The sequence below is a fragment of the Sardina pilchardus genome, chromosome 17 (genome assembly GCF_963854185.1).
Source record: "Sardina pilchardus chromosome 17, fSarPil1.1, whole genome shotgun sequence".
NCBI classification, from domain to species: Eukaryota; Metazoa; Chordata; class Actinopteri; order Clupeiformes; family Clupeidae; genus Sardina; species Sardina pilchardus.
Genome location: NC_085010.1, coordinates 24529567 through 24545194, shown reverse-complemented (window position 1 = coordinate 24545194; position 15628 = coordinate 24529567). Strand labels below are relative to the sequence as shown.

The following is a 15628-nucleotide window of genomic DNA, read 5'->3' as shown; positions in this document are numbered from 1 at the left end:
CAGAGCGAGCGGCTCGTGTTTCCATATTCATCATGGCGAGTGTTCCAGCGCCCGCATCGGCCACGAGCGCTCCATCTCTCAAGGTAAACGCGGAAAGGAGGGATCTAGTGCGAGTTCCCACGCTCGCTCTTAACGGGGGATGCGTGTGTCGTCTATATGGTGTGCTCGTGACCAGACACAATCCAGCTCCCTCACCTTTACTTACAGCATTATCTTCGATTAGCCCGTGTGAGAAAAAAACACGCAATACGCGTAGAGGGATGCTGAGTACTAGCCTAAATTGAGGTGTATGTGTAGTAATGGGTATTTTGTCTGCCTTGTTGTTTTAAATAATGTTAATAATGTTTAAACAACATTTGGGAGTTTACATTGATTTTGGATGTTGTCCTATTGGTAGATAATGTGGCAACGCGTCATAGCATTGCCTATACGAGTGCGTCCTTCAGCGGTTTAAATAACAAGTGCACGGGATGCTTTAAGACTGCTCGTTGTAATAATCTTGTAAATGGCACAGTCCTGACACGAAACTCAAAACAACATTCCGTTTACAACAGAGAGCTGTATATTAACATTGTAATGTAACTCAGTAACGTTGTAAAAGTAACAGTGTCGTGTTGGGATAGCGTTTAGCAGACACTGACGCACATTTGGGAGGCGACAGGGGCGACGCTCGTACATTTAGTAGAGATGTCATTCAGACCATTATTCAAATGCTCTCTGTTGGCTACTCTAGATACGCAACTATTCAGTCTACAAATCAGAGATGACAAATCAACTCAGACACACTCACAAATGTTTAACGCGTATACATAATAATGTCCAGACAGTGTCTGTGTTTGTCTGTGTGTCTGTGTGTCTCTGTGTGTGTGTGTGTGTGTGTGTGTTCCTGAAATGTCCTTTGCTTGCTTTTCTACAGGGTACAGGTGCAGAGGTATCAAGTAATGGCCTGTCAGACAGCACTCCCAGCTTCAAGGTAACTCTCCCCGTTAACAGCATTTGCAGCAGTATCACATGATGATCTAAAATATTCATTACTCCAATTCATAACAATGCGACCAGTGCCAATTGGAATTGACAAATGGATTCTTTGAGGCTATCTAAATTAGTAAACTGTCAGCAACGACAGTGCTAACACATCTGCTAAGCTAAGTGTGTGTTTTGGATACAGTCCATCACTTGCCTTTAGCTGTGGTACCATTGGCAGCATTTTGGAGATTCCCTTGTTAGCTAAAAAAAAAAAACAGAAACTATATTCCAGACGAAAAAAAAAAAACTCCCAGCAATACAGAATCAGTTCAAATCCATAGCTTATGTCCACCTGTTAGTCCTGCAAAAACAAAACACCTGCTGACAATCACACAGTAGCATCCATGCACAAGTGGGTGGAAGACATCTTGTTGTGAAGTTTGTCAAAATGATACTTTGTGATATCCACCCAGCAAAAGTAATCCATGCTTAGCCTTGTTTCCTCGGTATAAGTGTCACCCCCCAATCTCATGCATGCGTGCACCCAAGACCCCCCTTTTTTGGGGGTTATGGGGGGCGAAGGCACAGAGTCAGGAGTGGGCCTCTGGCTTGTCCAGAAGGTCCCGTGTTGACTGTACATGGTGCTCCCGTCTCAGAGATCACGCTAATCTCTGTCAATCAGGCTTGAGGCCTGGCTTCAGGCGTGCTCCCTCTCTCCCTCTGCTCACCTAGGCTCCCTTCACAGCCTCGCTTCAGCACAGCTCATGTGCTGATTAGGAGGAAAGAGTGGTGCCCTGTGTGGTCTGTGCACTCACTCACACACACACACACACACACACACACACACACATTTCTTATTTATTTTGTCATTATTCATGCAAATGTTTGATGCCATAGTTGTTTATAGAAAACTAGTGAGTGTGTGTGTGTGTGTGTGTGTGTGTGTGTGTGTGTGTGTGTGTGTTTGGATTTAGGACTCCAGAGACATTTCTAAATTCTTCTACTTCTGACATTTTGACAGGTTGCATGGGTTTGTTTTTTAAAGTTACTGTCCTATAGAAAAGCCTGTTTGGTGCTGTGTGTCTCTGTGTGTGTGTGTGTGTGTGTGTGTGTGTGTGTGTGTGTGTGTGTGTGTGTGTGTGTGTGTGTGTGTGTGTTTGTGTGTGTGTGTGTGTGTGTGTGTGTGTGTGTGTGTGTGTGTGTGTGTGTGTGTGTGTGTGTGTGTGTGTGTTTGTGTGTGTGTTACTTTGTGTGTCTGTGTGTGGGTGTGTCTCTGTGTTAAGGTCATTCGGGGTATCAGCTCCTGTGAGCGGGAAGAGGTAAACTGATCCTGCGGATGCAATGTGAATGGGGGTTGCACCAGGTTGCAGCATTGCTCATTGGCCAATATGACCACCACATCATCAGCAAATTATTTGTCATAAAAAAAATCCAAAAATGATACAAGACAAAAACTTTACTGCACCAACAAAATTATTTAGTGATTGAATGTGTTATATGGAAGCTCCTTCCTTAATGTTCATGAAATATTTAATGGACAAGAATAGGACAGTCCACTGAAGTAGTCATAGAAAGGTAATGCTCTAGGTCACCTCTCGTTCTGTAGTATTCCTACTCACAGCAATTGTGTTGCCAATACTTGGAGTGGTGTATGGATTATGGGCTGTTACACAATTGGATGTAGTATTTATAGGCAACTAATCGCATACGTCTCTCAGTGAACCAGGTGAGGTGACAGACTAGGCACACACACACACCACTGTGTCACACTGGAGATGTCATGGTGGGGTGGCGGTTGTGAAAATCAAGATGGCACTCTTGATCTTTCTCAGCCCCTCATTTTTGTTGTTGAACCTGTCATATTTCATACTGCCAAAGGCCTTTTTTTACAGAGAAAACAGATACCTTTTGTGCCTATATGTCATTTTTAGGCAAGAACCTGCTTGTCAAATAAAAATGCTCTGTCTGTAAGGGTTTGAACACTTTTTGTAAGGGTTTGAAAGGGTTTGAAAACGTTTTGTCTTAACTGTACACTCTGTTATCTGTCGTCATCTTTTTCACTTGCACACTTACATGCACTCTTTAATGATGAGGTCATATTAATACAGGGTCACAGCTAGTGTGCACCCATTAGCACCCTTGTGCACTACAACATTCATGCACCATTTATACTGTGATAAAATACTTGCAGACGACACTCAGTGGTTGTGAATTTATTTGAATGACTTTCTATACTTGCTCTCATATCATTGTCAAATACTATAGCAGATTGACTTACGTGGCTTAGTTGTAAGTCAGTAGATTGATTTACGTGGCTTAGTTGTCAGGCAATGAAAGAGCCTTGCCACTGTTGGAGGTGCTGGTTGATGTCCTTTCTTGTCCTGCATGACATGACTACAGATAAGACCTTAATTGTCATATATTGATTTAGTTTGATTTCTTCAAAATGGTTTATTTTAAGGACACATACAAATAGTACTTTTTTTGTTTATATTTGAAGGACAATGCATCATCTTTTTCCCTTGTGTTTAAAACGTATTGGTCAAATAAAAGGCCAATGGTCAAACACAAATGTGCAATAGATCATCATTTATGGGCATGGGTATGAATCATTTTGATCCTAATTGTGTTTGTCAAAGGGAGTGTACTGTGGTGGACAGTCATCTTACTTCTGTACGTCTGTCAGAACTGTACCCTGTCTCTCTGACACTGAAAGGCTATAGCTGTAAGAAGACACCTAGTGACAGATGAGAGGAGTGAATGGGCAGGCCTGTGTGAGTAGTGGCGTAATCAATAGAGACCATAAAACTGGGTAAACGCCAAGTTTATGGTCGGGTGGTCTCATTAAAAATCGATGTGATCTGCAGTGAAGTGTGAAGAGATGAAGGAAAGGCCATCCTGCTGTGTGTGTGTGTGTATGTGTGTTTGTGTGTTGTGTATGTATGTGTGTGTGTGTGTGTGTGTGTGTGTGTGTGTGTGTGTGTTTGTGTGGTGTGTATGTATGTGTGTGTGTGTGTGTGTGTGTGTGTGTGCGCGCTCTCCATGTAACTCTCCCACAGCCGAAACAAAACAGACAATGGTCCTGACTCCCATGGCTGTCACGTTCCCTGAGTAATCTGGGATTATGGGTAATCCAGAAGCAGGGTTAATCTTGCTGCCGAGTGACTGTCGCTTGGAAAGAATAGGTCGATGGGTTGGACGTTGATGTGTTTCTACCCATGTAGAAAGTCAGAGCTCAGAATGCACAGCAGCTCTCTCATTGGCCGGTCACCGGAAGTCGCCTGAATTCGCCTTGCTTATGTTTACATTCAGTTGCTCTATTCAGTCAATAAGCAGATGGTTCTACGTTAAAGCGGTTTAAAATATGGCGTAGGCGGACATTTTATCACTGCTGTAGTATCCGTATGACCAATGTAAGTGCATAAGTAAGTGTAAGTGAGTCGACCCTGTGGACCCCGATTAAATTAAAGGTTTCTGATTCCATGGCCCCTATGTACAGTAATCAGACTCTCATCTCGTGCTTTTACATTTATGACAGGAAAGTAGTGGATAAATATATCACGGGGACCTAGACGAGCTAGACTCATTTTGTGCAAGGTAGACATCCTCTATACTGCTCTAAAACTGCTACAGTAACTAAATGCATGTGGTGAACAAAACATGGCATTCCAATTCTTATTTTTGATACGGAACCACTATCATCTGAGGAATATGAAAACACAGCTTGGCTTGACTAGGTGTGTTGTTGGGGATGCTCTTGTCTTGTCGTTATCTTTTGGAAAGGCCTGTTAGGCCCTTATTCCATTTAGAGTGTGAGCTCCACCTACTGGTGGAGTGGAATGCTCACACCTGCCTGCCAGCCATATGGTTGCACCTGTAGCTCCTCCAACCTCATTCATGAACAGCAGACACACACTGCTAGTCATTTTCCGCAAATGCACAGTCCTACAGTCAGGGCAGAATTGAAAGATGTTTATTATTTGTCATAAATCGTTTATCATGATGACATCGTCTATAAAACAGTGATGGTTTTTTTGGTGATCAAAAAAAAAGGTTGGGAGAAATATATCAAGTAGTGATATTGAACTGCTGGATGCGCTGTGATTTTCACAATTCCTGGTCTTGTGTCGACAGATTTAGTTCAGTTTAGTTTGGTGAATGTAACACGTCTTTTAAACTGTTTTTCCCAGGCAAGTGAGCTGGACATCGAACTGGTCCAGACCCACAAAACCAAACCGGACCTGGCGGGCCTGGCGTTTGGGACCGCCTTCACGGACCACATGCTAACGGTGGAGTGGAGCCAGCAGGGCGGCTGGCAGAGACCTCGCATTCAGCCCTTTGGGAACCTGTCCATCCACCCGGCCTGCTCCGCCCTGCACTACGCCATACAGGTGAGGCCCACTCACCTGAGATCTCAGGTGTCTCTAGCAGACTACACCACTTTTAATTGGTGTCATGATAGAATGGAATGATATCTTATTTATTAGACAACATTAAACTTTAAGTAGATCCTGTTGACCAGGGTGTTGTACAGTCAGTATATCAACAAAACTCAAACTGTTTAAAATGTATTGGAGTGAAGTATTTATGAAATGACTGTGGCATGTCCGTCTGCCCTGAAATACACCCATTATTTGAACTATAGCTAATGTATAAATGTTTTCCAAATTGTTAACAAAACATTAGGACATCAACTAAACTGAATGACATGGTCTAAATGAGCACACACAGACACACATATAATCTGTCTGTCACATACAGTATTTTCTTGCATGGCTTTACATAACTAAGTGGCTTACTAAGAATGTTCAGGATGGTTCTGAGAAACGTTGTGCTTTATGTTGGTAGTTGTTTGAGGGAATGAAGGCGTACAGGGGGCCGGACAACAGAGTGCGTCTCTTCAGACCAGAGCTCAACATGAATCGCATGCTGAAGTCTGCACTTAGAGCCTGTCTGCCGGTACGACTACACACACACACACACACACACACACACACACACACAAAAACACTCTCACACGCACAATTTCTACACACAGATAAACACATGCGCACATTGAGTTTCACACACTTTTACCTTGGCTAGCGCACACACTCATATAACACTCATATAAATGTAAACAGACAGAAATGCAAACCTTCCACACAACTGTGTGTTTTAAAAGTTAGATCCTTTTTTCTCCTATACAAGTCTTTCTTTGCTCTCTGTCTTTCTCTACCCTCCTCCTTTTTTCTCTCTCTTTTCTCATTTCTCTTTGCCTCTCTCTGTATGTCACTCAATTTAAAACAGCTTTACTGATATGAGAATAACTCACTTTAGATTGCAATAAGAGTTTCTAATAATATAGGTCGATTATTATAAGTCTAATTGTACCAGTATACTCTCTCTCTCTCTCTTTCTCTCTGTGTCTATCTGCTTATCTCCCTCTCTCTCTCTATCTTATCTCTCTGTCTCTCTCTCTCTCTATCTTATCTCTCTGTCTCTCTCTCTCTCTCTCTCTCTCTCTCTCTCTCTCTCTCTCCGTGCTCTCTGTAGAGTTTTGACAGGGCTGAGCTGCAGGAGTGCATCAGGAAGTTGGTGGAGGTGGATCAGGAGTGGGTTCCACACTCAGACGCTGCCAGCCTCTACATACGCCCCACCTTCCTAGGCACAGAGGTGTGTGTGTGTGTCTGTTTATGTCTCTGTGTGTGGATTTGTGTGTCTGTGTGTGTGTGTGTGTGTGTGTGTGTGTGTGTGTGTATCTAAAACACTTGGCTTCCTTCCGCCTCTCCCAGTTTAGTTACATACAGTAGTGTGCACATACTATAAATATCCCTAGATATTTACATCTTCATAAAATCTTTACCTTTGCTTGAGTGTGTAAGTTTGAATCTGCAAGTGTAGGTGTCCGATCCCCCCGCCCCACCTCTCTTTCTGTGTGTGTGTGTGTGTGTGTGTGTGTGTGTGTGTGTCTGTGTGTGTGTGCACGTGTACGCGTGCGTGTGTGTGTCTGTGTGCGTGTGCGTGTGTCTGTGTGTGTGTGTGTGTGTGTGTGTGTGCACGCATGTGTGTGTGACTGTGTGATGTGTCTCTCCGCAGCCTTCTCTGGGAGTGAAGAGGCCGTCCCAAGCGCTGCTCTACGTGATCCTCAGTCCGGTGGGCTCCTACTTCACCACCGGGGCCAAGCCCGTGTCCCTGTGGGCCGACTCCAAATACATACGCTCCTGGAAAGGAGGCACGGGGGACTGCAAGATGGGAGGGTGGGCACCTCCTTTTGTCTCCATCTTCTCATCTTCCTCATCTTCCTCCTCTTCCTCGCTTCAGCAGTCTCCCTTCCCTCGTTCCCTCTCTCCTCTATGTACCTGTTCTGTTCTCTAGGGGCACCTCCTCTTTGTCTCCGTCTTCTCCTCTTCCTCCTCTTCCTCGCTTCAGCAGTTTCCCTTCCCTAGTTCCTTCTCTCCTCTTCGTACCTGTTCTGTTCTCTAAAGGCATTAGAGAACAGAACATGCCTATTTTCGGGGGGGACTGCAAAATGGGAGGGTGGGCACCTCCTCTTCGTCTCCGTCTCCTCCTCTTCCTCCTCCATACTTCAGCAGTCTCCCTTCCCTCGTTCCCTCTCTCCTCTATGCACCTCTTCTGTTCTCCGAAGGCATTAGAGGTCCTTTGTCATTGACAGGCAGTGTAAACCATCACAATGCAAGCAACAAAGATCAGCAAAGCTATAGTGTGTCTGGTGGGAGCGTTTGTGAATTTCTCCTCGCCAGTGACCTGTTACTGAAATTACAGTAGGATCTTAGATCTCTTAGCTCTTGTGACCTTGAGGGAGTACCTTGAGTTCGTTTTACACCATCCAAATGGTTAGCCACATTTTATATTTGTGATTGTACCTCTAGGGTAGGTAGCTAAGAGTAGTTATGGACTTATATAGGTTTTTTAGACTTAGAAGGGATATTTCATTAAATTCCTAATTCCCACATTTTTGTGTTAATGGTGTGTAAAGGTCATTCCTAATGTCAGAAACCACAGCTCACATACACTGGCCAGAAACACGCTAAATCCACAGCTTTTGTTAAAGGCAACTGCCTCCATGTCAGAGTGTAGTAACAGAGCTTATACTTGTAAGCTTTTTGTAATTGCACAACCATGGCCATTCTTTAACCAATGACCACAGGCCGCAGCGTTCTGTGCTCTCATTCATACTGACCTAAATATACAAAGTCCGACACGCATTCTTTCGGGGACTTTGTGGGGATTTGGAATTTTTACTACTCGTGTTGACCCTCATTTCTGAGAGTTTTGAAAACTCAAGCTTGGGTGATTTTCTTCACCTTTCTGGCAACCCTAGAGGAAACTCCACTTTGCATTGTGAATTTTTTTTTGCCTCTGTCTCGGTACTCTCCTCCTTTAATTCTGTACATTGGAACACCTCGTCACGTCAGCCATTATCTCTTACATAATGCCACCATCGCAGCAGTCAGTGTGCTTTGCCAAGTTTGCAAGTTGCGTGGAAAAGAGGAAAACAGTTCTGAATGTTTTATTACATTTAGAATGACAAAGGCACATGAATAGTAATGGTGTCAATAATAAGCCCCCCCCCCCCATTACATACTTAGTACATCCTGTCATCCAGATGTTAATGGGTTGTGTTCGTGTCCAATCCCACACGTGCAGGAACTATGGCGCCTCCATCTATGCTCAGTATGAAGCAGTGGATTATGGGTGCCAGCAGGTCCTCTGGCTGTATGGGGATGACCATCAGATCACTGAAGTGGGAACCATGAACCTCTTCCTCTACTGGAAAAATGAGAAAGGAGGTGAATATAGCTTTACTATTTTAGTTGTTTTATTGCTTCATATTCTTAAAGGGGATAAATATTACTCTGTTATGCTATTTGTATTGCCTCATGTTCATAATACACACAAGCTGAATATATTGAGTTAACTTGAAAATATTGATAATTGAATAATTAAATTATTGAATTATTCTGCTGTGATCATATTGGGAAATTGGCCCTCAGTACGGTATGCTTTTGGGGATTTTAGAGACAACAGTGACCTCTAGTGGAAATACACTGTAACTCACCTTAGATGTTAGACCAAGTTGATTGCACTGCAAAGGTCTCCGAAGGTTGTGTGTGTTTCTGGAGAAGCAGATGGTCACTTGTTTGTTTGTTTGTTTGTCTGTTTACTTCAGAGGAGGAGCTGGCAACACCCCCACTGGATGGCATCATCTTGCCGGGCATCACTCGACAGAGCATCCTGGAGCTGGCAGTAAAATGGGTACGCTTTGCATTTGGGCATCGTCATAGAGACCTCAGCGCGACCTTTTTACCATAATTAGGGAGTTTCTTGCCTGAATTGGAAAACAACTTTGCATGCATTTTAATTTTGTGTAGATTAAGGATCTACTATCCACACTGTAAACAGAACACTCTCTGTATGTAATACAAGCCGAGTTGAACTGTGTGGCAGGTGACTGTATTTGCCAGTAGAATGCATGAACATGAAATGTTTTTTATGTGTACGTTCATAGGGATGGACCCAAATGCATGGGCGTGTATAGTCTGTGTGTGTGTGTGTGTTTGTGTGTTTGTTTGTTTGTTTGTTAGCCGTGATATTTACTTACGTTGTCATATTAGTAGGCAGCTTGCTTACAGGAAGAATAGAACATTTTATGTTGTGGTTACTTTGTCCTCTATCTTTGAATGCGTTGCCGACCTGGTAGATATAACCCTGGTCTGAAAACACTGTTTTAGTATTTAGTATAGTATTTTCCACAACCAAGAACAAGAATACAAGCTGTAAAAGATAGTAATGCAAATCAATATTTTGTTGCCTATAGGGCAGGGTTCTGTGTCAGCGAGGTTCATATAAAGTAGTGGGGTATACACTAACATTGTGTGAGGTAATATAAATGATCTCCTCTGGATTTCCTCTCAGAAAGAGTTTAAGGTCTGCGAGCGCTACCTGACCATGGCGGACCTGCGGTGTGGACTGAAGGAGAACCGGGTCAAGGAAATGTTCGGTTCTGGTACCGCTTGTGTGGTCAGTCCAGTTGGACGTGTTCTGTACCAGGGAGAGGTGAGTCTTATTATATTCCATAAATTGCACCCCCCCCCCACACACACACACACACATTATGTTCATACTGTACCCGCATACATACGTGTATTATGGCTCATAACCGTGGCTGTAATGTTGACATGTACTTGAGCACATTAATTAAAATAGTGTCCTATAGTGTATTTTATCTAATTATTGTCATTAATGGTCGATATTCTTATCTAATCATTATTACTGAGACGGATTGCATCATTATGTTTTTCGTGCACATCAATTACCATATGTCATATTAGGATATCATTGCCATCATCATTACACTAATCTCTCTAATGGCCAATTTTCATGCTAGTAGTATCAAGTGATGCTAGTGGGTTTTAATGATTCCTTGACAAAGGGAGTAATAGAACGTTAATGGACAATCACCAGTGATGGATTGGCATGGGGGAGCCATTTGTAATTGTTGTGGTCCGCTGGTGTTTCAGAACTTGCAGATTCCGTGTCAACAGGAGAACTCCCTGGCCTCCAGGCTTCTGAAGGAGCTGACAGACATACAGGTGAGACCGTGTGAGGGCAAATGTAGGCACGCACACACACACACACACACACACACACACACACACACACACACACACACACACACACACACACACACACACACACACACACACACACACACACACACACACACACACACACACACACAAACAAACTAGCACCTGGTCCTGACAGGATCCGAGCGCGCGACCGTTGTGTTGTGTCCGCACTGAATCTGTTAGATATGCCCCTCTATTGCGCTCTTATTCCTCGTTCAAAATAGTAGAGCAACGCGAGCAAAACCAAGTAAATGGAAACAGGGCGTCCATGTGTCCATGCGTCGTCCATGTGTCTTGAATTTCCCCTTGGGGATCAATAAACTATCTATCTATCTATCTATCTATCTATCTATCTATCAAAAGTGTCGCGCTGCATCTTGCCGTGCAGAGCTACGCTGTGTTGCTGTCAAAAACAAATGCAAAAAAAAAAAAAATTGTCACTGTAGCTCGCCTGCGCGTATGCTGTTAGGACTAGGTGTCATACACACAAAAAAAGCTGCACAAAGACAAAGAGTGCAAACAGTCATAATATCTCTTGTGTGCCCTTACTTGTAGTGCATTCATTTAGTAGACTCACAGCATTTACTTCCCAGTGTGTGTGTTGTGTGTGTGTGTGTGTGTGTGTGTGTGTGTGTGTGTGTGTGTGTGTGTGTGTGTGAGCATATGGCTACATTTATTGTGGGCATCTGTGTGTGTCTAATCTATATGACTCTAAGTGGCTATCTATGTGTGTGTGTGTGTGTGTGTGTGTGTGTGTGTGTGTGTGTGTGTGTGTGTGTTTGTGTTTGTGTTTGTGTTTGTGTGTGCATGCATGTGTTTGTGTGGAAGTGGATGTGTGTGCCTGTTTGTATGTATGTATGTATGTTTGTATGTATACATGCATGCGCATGCATATGTGTGTGTGTGTGTGTGTGTGTGTTGTGTGTGGAGTGGGATAGAGCGTAGTAGGTAGTGCCACGCAGCATAGACATTGGCAAGGCTCCTGCAAGCTCTCGTTAGACCAAGGCCATAATCACACAAAGCTAATTACTTTAGCGGTGTCTTTTGTTTGCACGCTGAAGACGAGCCCATTGAAGGGACAGATAAAGAGCCTGCAAGAATAAGAGTGGGGGAGTTGGTGGTGCTAAGAGATGCGACAAAAGCCTAATGAACTATGAAATCAACAAAATGTGTTCTCTTTCCTTGAATTAAGAGAGCGAGAGAAAAAAACAAGGAATTAGCGAGGAGGAGAAGTGGAGGGGGAGGAGGTGGTTGGAATTATTCTGAAAGTGTGTGGGGCGATGTTATTACATCTGTTGACATTTCATTTGTGAGAAAGATGCCAAAAAAAAAAAAAGAAAAAAAAGAAAATAGGAGATTCGCACCAATGCGACAGACATCACGAACAAGAAAACAACAGGGAAGTGAAAAAAAAAGAAAACAGAAGAAAAAGCAGTCCCGTTTTTTTTTTTTTTTTAAGACGGAGAAGAGAGAGAAATAGAGAGGAATGAAAGATGGCTTCACTAATTCATCCCTCCGTTTCTCTCCCTCCCCTCCTCTCTCTCTCCTTCCTTTCATGTTAATTAGAAATCGCATCCTTTTGTTTCCCTGGCCCGATGCGTATTTGCTCCACGTCCGGACCATTAGAACAAATTTGCAACATGAGACGCAAATAATTGGATTTGCAGCCATGGCTGTCGCAGAGTGGAAGCCCTCCGCCTGCGTTTGTCACATCGGCTGAGTTTACTGATGCGCTTCGCGCAGATTTAGGTTTTTGTTTTGTTTGTTTGCTGTTTCTCTGTGTGTGTATGAGTGTGTGTGTGTGTGTGTGTGTGTGTGTGTGTGTGTGTGTGTGTGTGTGTGTGTGTGTGTGTGTGTGTGTGTGTGTGTGTGTGTGTGTGTGTGTGTGTGTATGGTGTTCTCATACTGTGTGTGTGTGCATGTTTTGTGTGTGTGTATGTGTGTGTGTGAAGTTGTTGTTGACTTGACTGTCACATTCAGCACTGGAGATTAGAGGCCTAGCTAGAAAGTTCTATTTCTTGTGTGTGGATGTTTGCTGTGAACTATCCATGAACTTGTAATGACCTGTTGGTGACTTTTCTGCTCTTCTTCTTCCCGGTACCAGTATGGCCGCACTCCGAGTGACTGGAGCCTCCTGGTGTAACCTGAGGTTTCTGAACATGGGAAAGGTGGACCTCGCCGTTGTGGGACGAGGACGCACTCACAGTAACGGACAAACAGACAAGTGAATCTGCGAGGATCCGCACACACGCACAAACACATACACACACACACACACGCGCGCACACACACACACACACACACACACACACACACACACACACACACACACACACACACACACAGGCACAAACTCATACTTACCAAAATGAAGTATTTCTCTGTTCATGCATTGTTGTGTTAAAGTACCATTGGGAACTAGCATCTCTGAACACTGTTCACTTTGATCTATTGTGAACTACCTAAATCTTATCCACTACGGAGTGCTTTGGTGTCGTGAAATCTGTCAGCAATTATCAGAGGATTACGCTCTTTCTTAGTCATGTACAGTACTGTATGTGTACACTTAGTCAACATGCAAATTCCAGTGGTCACAATGCATGCACATTTAGACTTAGTTAAGAGTTGATGATAAGTCGCTGATATATCACTTCGGTACTTTTAACACATGCATCATTCCCAGTTAGTGATCACCAGATCAGACCTGTACACTCTGCCATCATAGGCAAGGAAGCAGATTACCAATGGACATGCAGTAACGAGACACAGACAAATATAGATGCAACCAAAGGAAATAGCTTCAGAGTACTTTTGCACATCATTTCAAAACTCCAAAGAACAAATACGGTGATAGTGATTATGTCATGATAAAGTACTGTATATGCAAGTGAAGTGAAGTGAAGGTGTTGCACAATATACGTTGCCCTATTCTATACTGTCCTGCTGTGTGTACCACTATACTCTATACTACAGTATATACAGTGCTATACGGTGAATCCATAAGCCATATGCATTACACGTATAACAGTTCATCTCACACGACAGGTACGGCAAGTTGGGAAGGGAGCGTTTGAGTTTTTAGACTCGAAGAAGTCGAGATTTTAGAACGAGAAGCACAGATTTCAATGACTTTTGATATTTCTTGTTTTGTGTTATACCCATTGAGCTTGCCTGAGTCTGTAAAGCCCCAAAGAGTTTTGAGGCCACGAAGCTCAATACAGTTCGCCGTGGAGTGGCTATAGACACGTCTGCAGGTGGAATCAGAAAAAAATGTCGAATTTTACCAGCATGCTGTTAAAAAGCACACCAGCACTGTGCCCTAGATGAAGAACCAGCCAGAGTTGAGTTAGAGTAGTAGAGCACTTTTTTGTCTGCACACATGTGGTCTGCACACACACACACACACACACCCACATGGTGCACTGCAGTATAAACTCTAGCAATATGCTAATGCGCTAACAGCACTTTTTAAAGCACTGCAGATAGAAGCGAGCCCTCTGGACAGTTAAACGAGAGCTGCTCTCTGAGTCTGGGCCATGCCTGGCCGTACCGATGGTCAGTGTCTGATGTAGAGCAGTGGTTCTTAACTTGTCTTAACTTTATGTTCATAAAGTCACGACCCATAATATTTATTTACCATTCAAACCAACAGATATGGTGAGCTACATGGTAAAACACAAAATGCCTGTAGACCTGCTTGTCTGGAACATGTGGATGTTTGGCATTACATTTGCATTTACCACTAAAATAATGTCTAATATGACCGGTTGCATAAACATTGTTTATGTCCATGGCCATGACTGACATTGGCTATAAAGTCTGTTAAAATAAAGGTACAATATTAGGTCTGATAAGGTAGCATTTTTAATAAAGGCTCCTTGACCCACTCAGAACTGTTCCGCAACCCATTTTTGGGTCCTGACCAACCAGTTAAGAAACACTGAGTATCTGGTCAGAGGTAAGGCTGTTTCCGTCCCAGAGTTCGCTTCTATCTGAAGGCCGTTTTAACTAGAAGGATACTCAGAGAGTGCAGGCCCCTGCCAAAGCAATTGCACTAATTTGCAATGCAGAAGAACTGATTTTTTAAATCCTGGATCTGTCGTTTGACCCAGATCCTCTCGAAAATGTGATGAGTCTTTCCTTGGCCCCGTGCTCTTCCGAGCTTCATGAAAAATTCGGCTGGTGGCTTTTGCGTAATCTTTTTTGACAGACAAAACAAGCTGACAAATGGCACTGGCGATGAAAGCAGAGTTAACTGTGGTGAAAATGGCACATGAAATGGAGGGCGAGCAGCCTCACTCAACAATATAGTGACTATAGTATCTCACTATGAATGGGTCTCAGTGCCCATAAAGGCCCATGTTATTTCCCAATCCCTCTCCCTCTTCTATCTCCACTATCCCTGTCAGAAAAATGGCCAGGCAAAACCAAGAAACAACTCCTAATAACAGGCACATAATAAGAGACAGACATCACTGCATAGTCAGGCATACTTGAAAGTACACCGCGAGTCTTGAAGCACCATTATCTTAATTGTGCACTTTTTCCTTGTGAGTGCCCTAAGTGTGAGTAAATAAATAATATATTTTCTGTATGTGTATTTGTGGGTGTGTGCAAAGGGACTATTCAATTATCACTGTAGAATATCCCCACAGTCTAAAGACAGTAGATAACGTTGGCGGACGCAGAAACAAGTTAATCAAGTTTATGCCTACGTCAGACGTCAGAAGGCTTAACCGGAAAACGGTCCTAATCACATCCGCGTAAAGGTCTATAGGCTACACTTACAACAGTGCTATAAATGTTTGGACCACTGATTAAGTTGTGTATACTCAAATCAGTGTTGATGGTGGTAAAATATATCTTCATAATCTTCACATGCTTTTGTAAAGCAATAACATACAGATGATAAAACAGAATTTAAAAATCTGGTTAACAGTATTACCAATTTGCAGAATCAACGTTATCACTTGACAAGCAGACATGATTATACCTGTTTACTGGTTTTAGCCTTCTGACATTTGGCT

The 15628-nt window shown here is 43.2% G+C and overlaps 1 protein-coding gene across 1 annotated transcript; it reads left to right on the top strand.

Moving 5' to 3' along the window:
• On the top strand, positions 1-13024 carry bcat1 (branched chain amino-acid transaminase 1, cytosolic). The gene is made up of 11 exons (XM_062518151.1): positions 1-83; positions 917-973; positions 5157-5357; positions 5815-5925; positions 6502-6621; positions 7045-7205; positions 8617-8759; positions 9140-9225; positions 9886-10026; positions 10491-10562; positions 12706-13024. Exons 1-11 carry the CDS (start codon positions 33-35, stop codon positions 12742-12744), a joined length of 1182 nt encoding a protein of 393 aa, XP_062374135.1. The 5' UTR covers positions 1-32; the 3' UTR covers positions 12745-13024.
• Positions 13025-15628: the final 2604 nt, after the last annotated feature.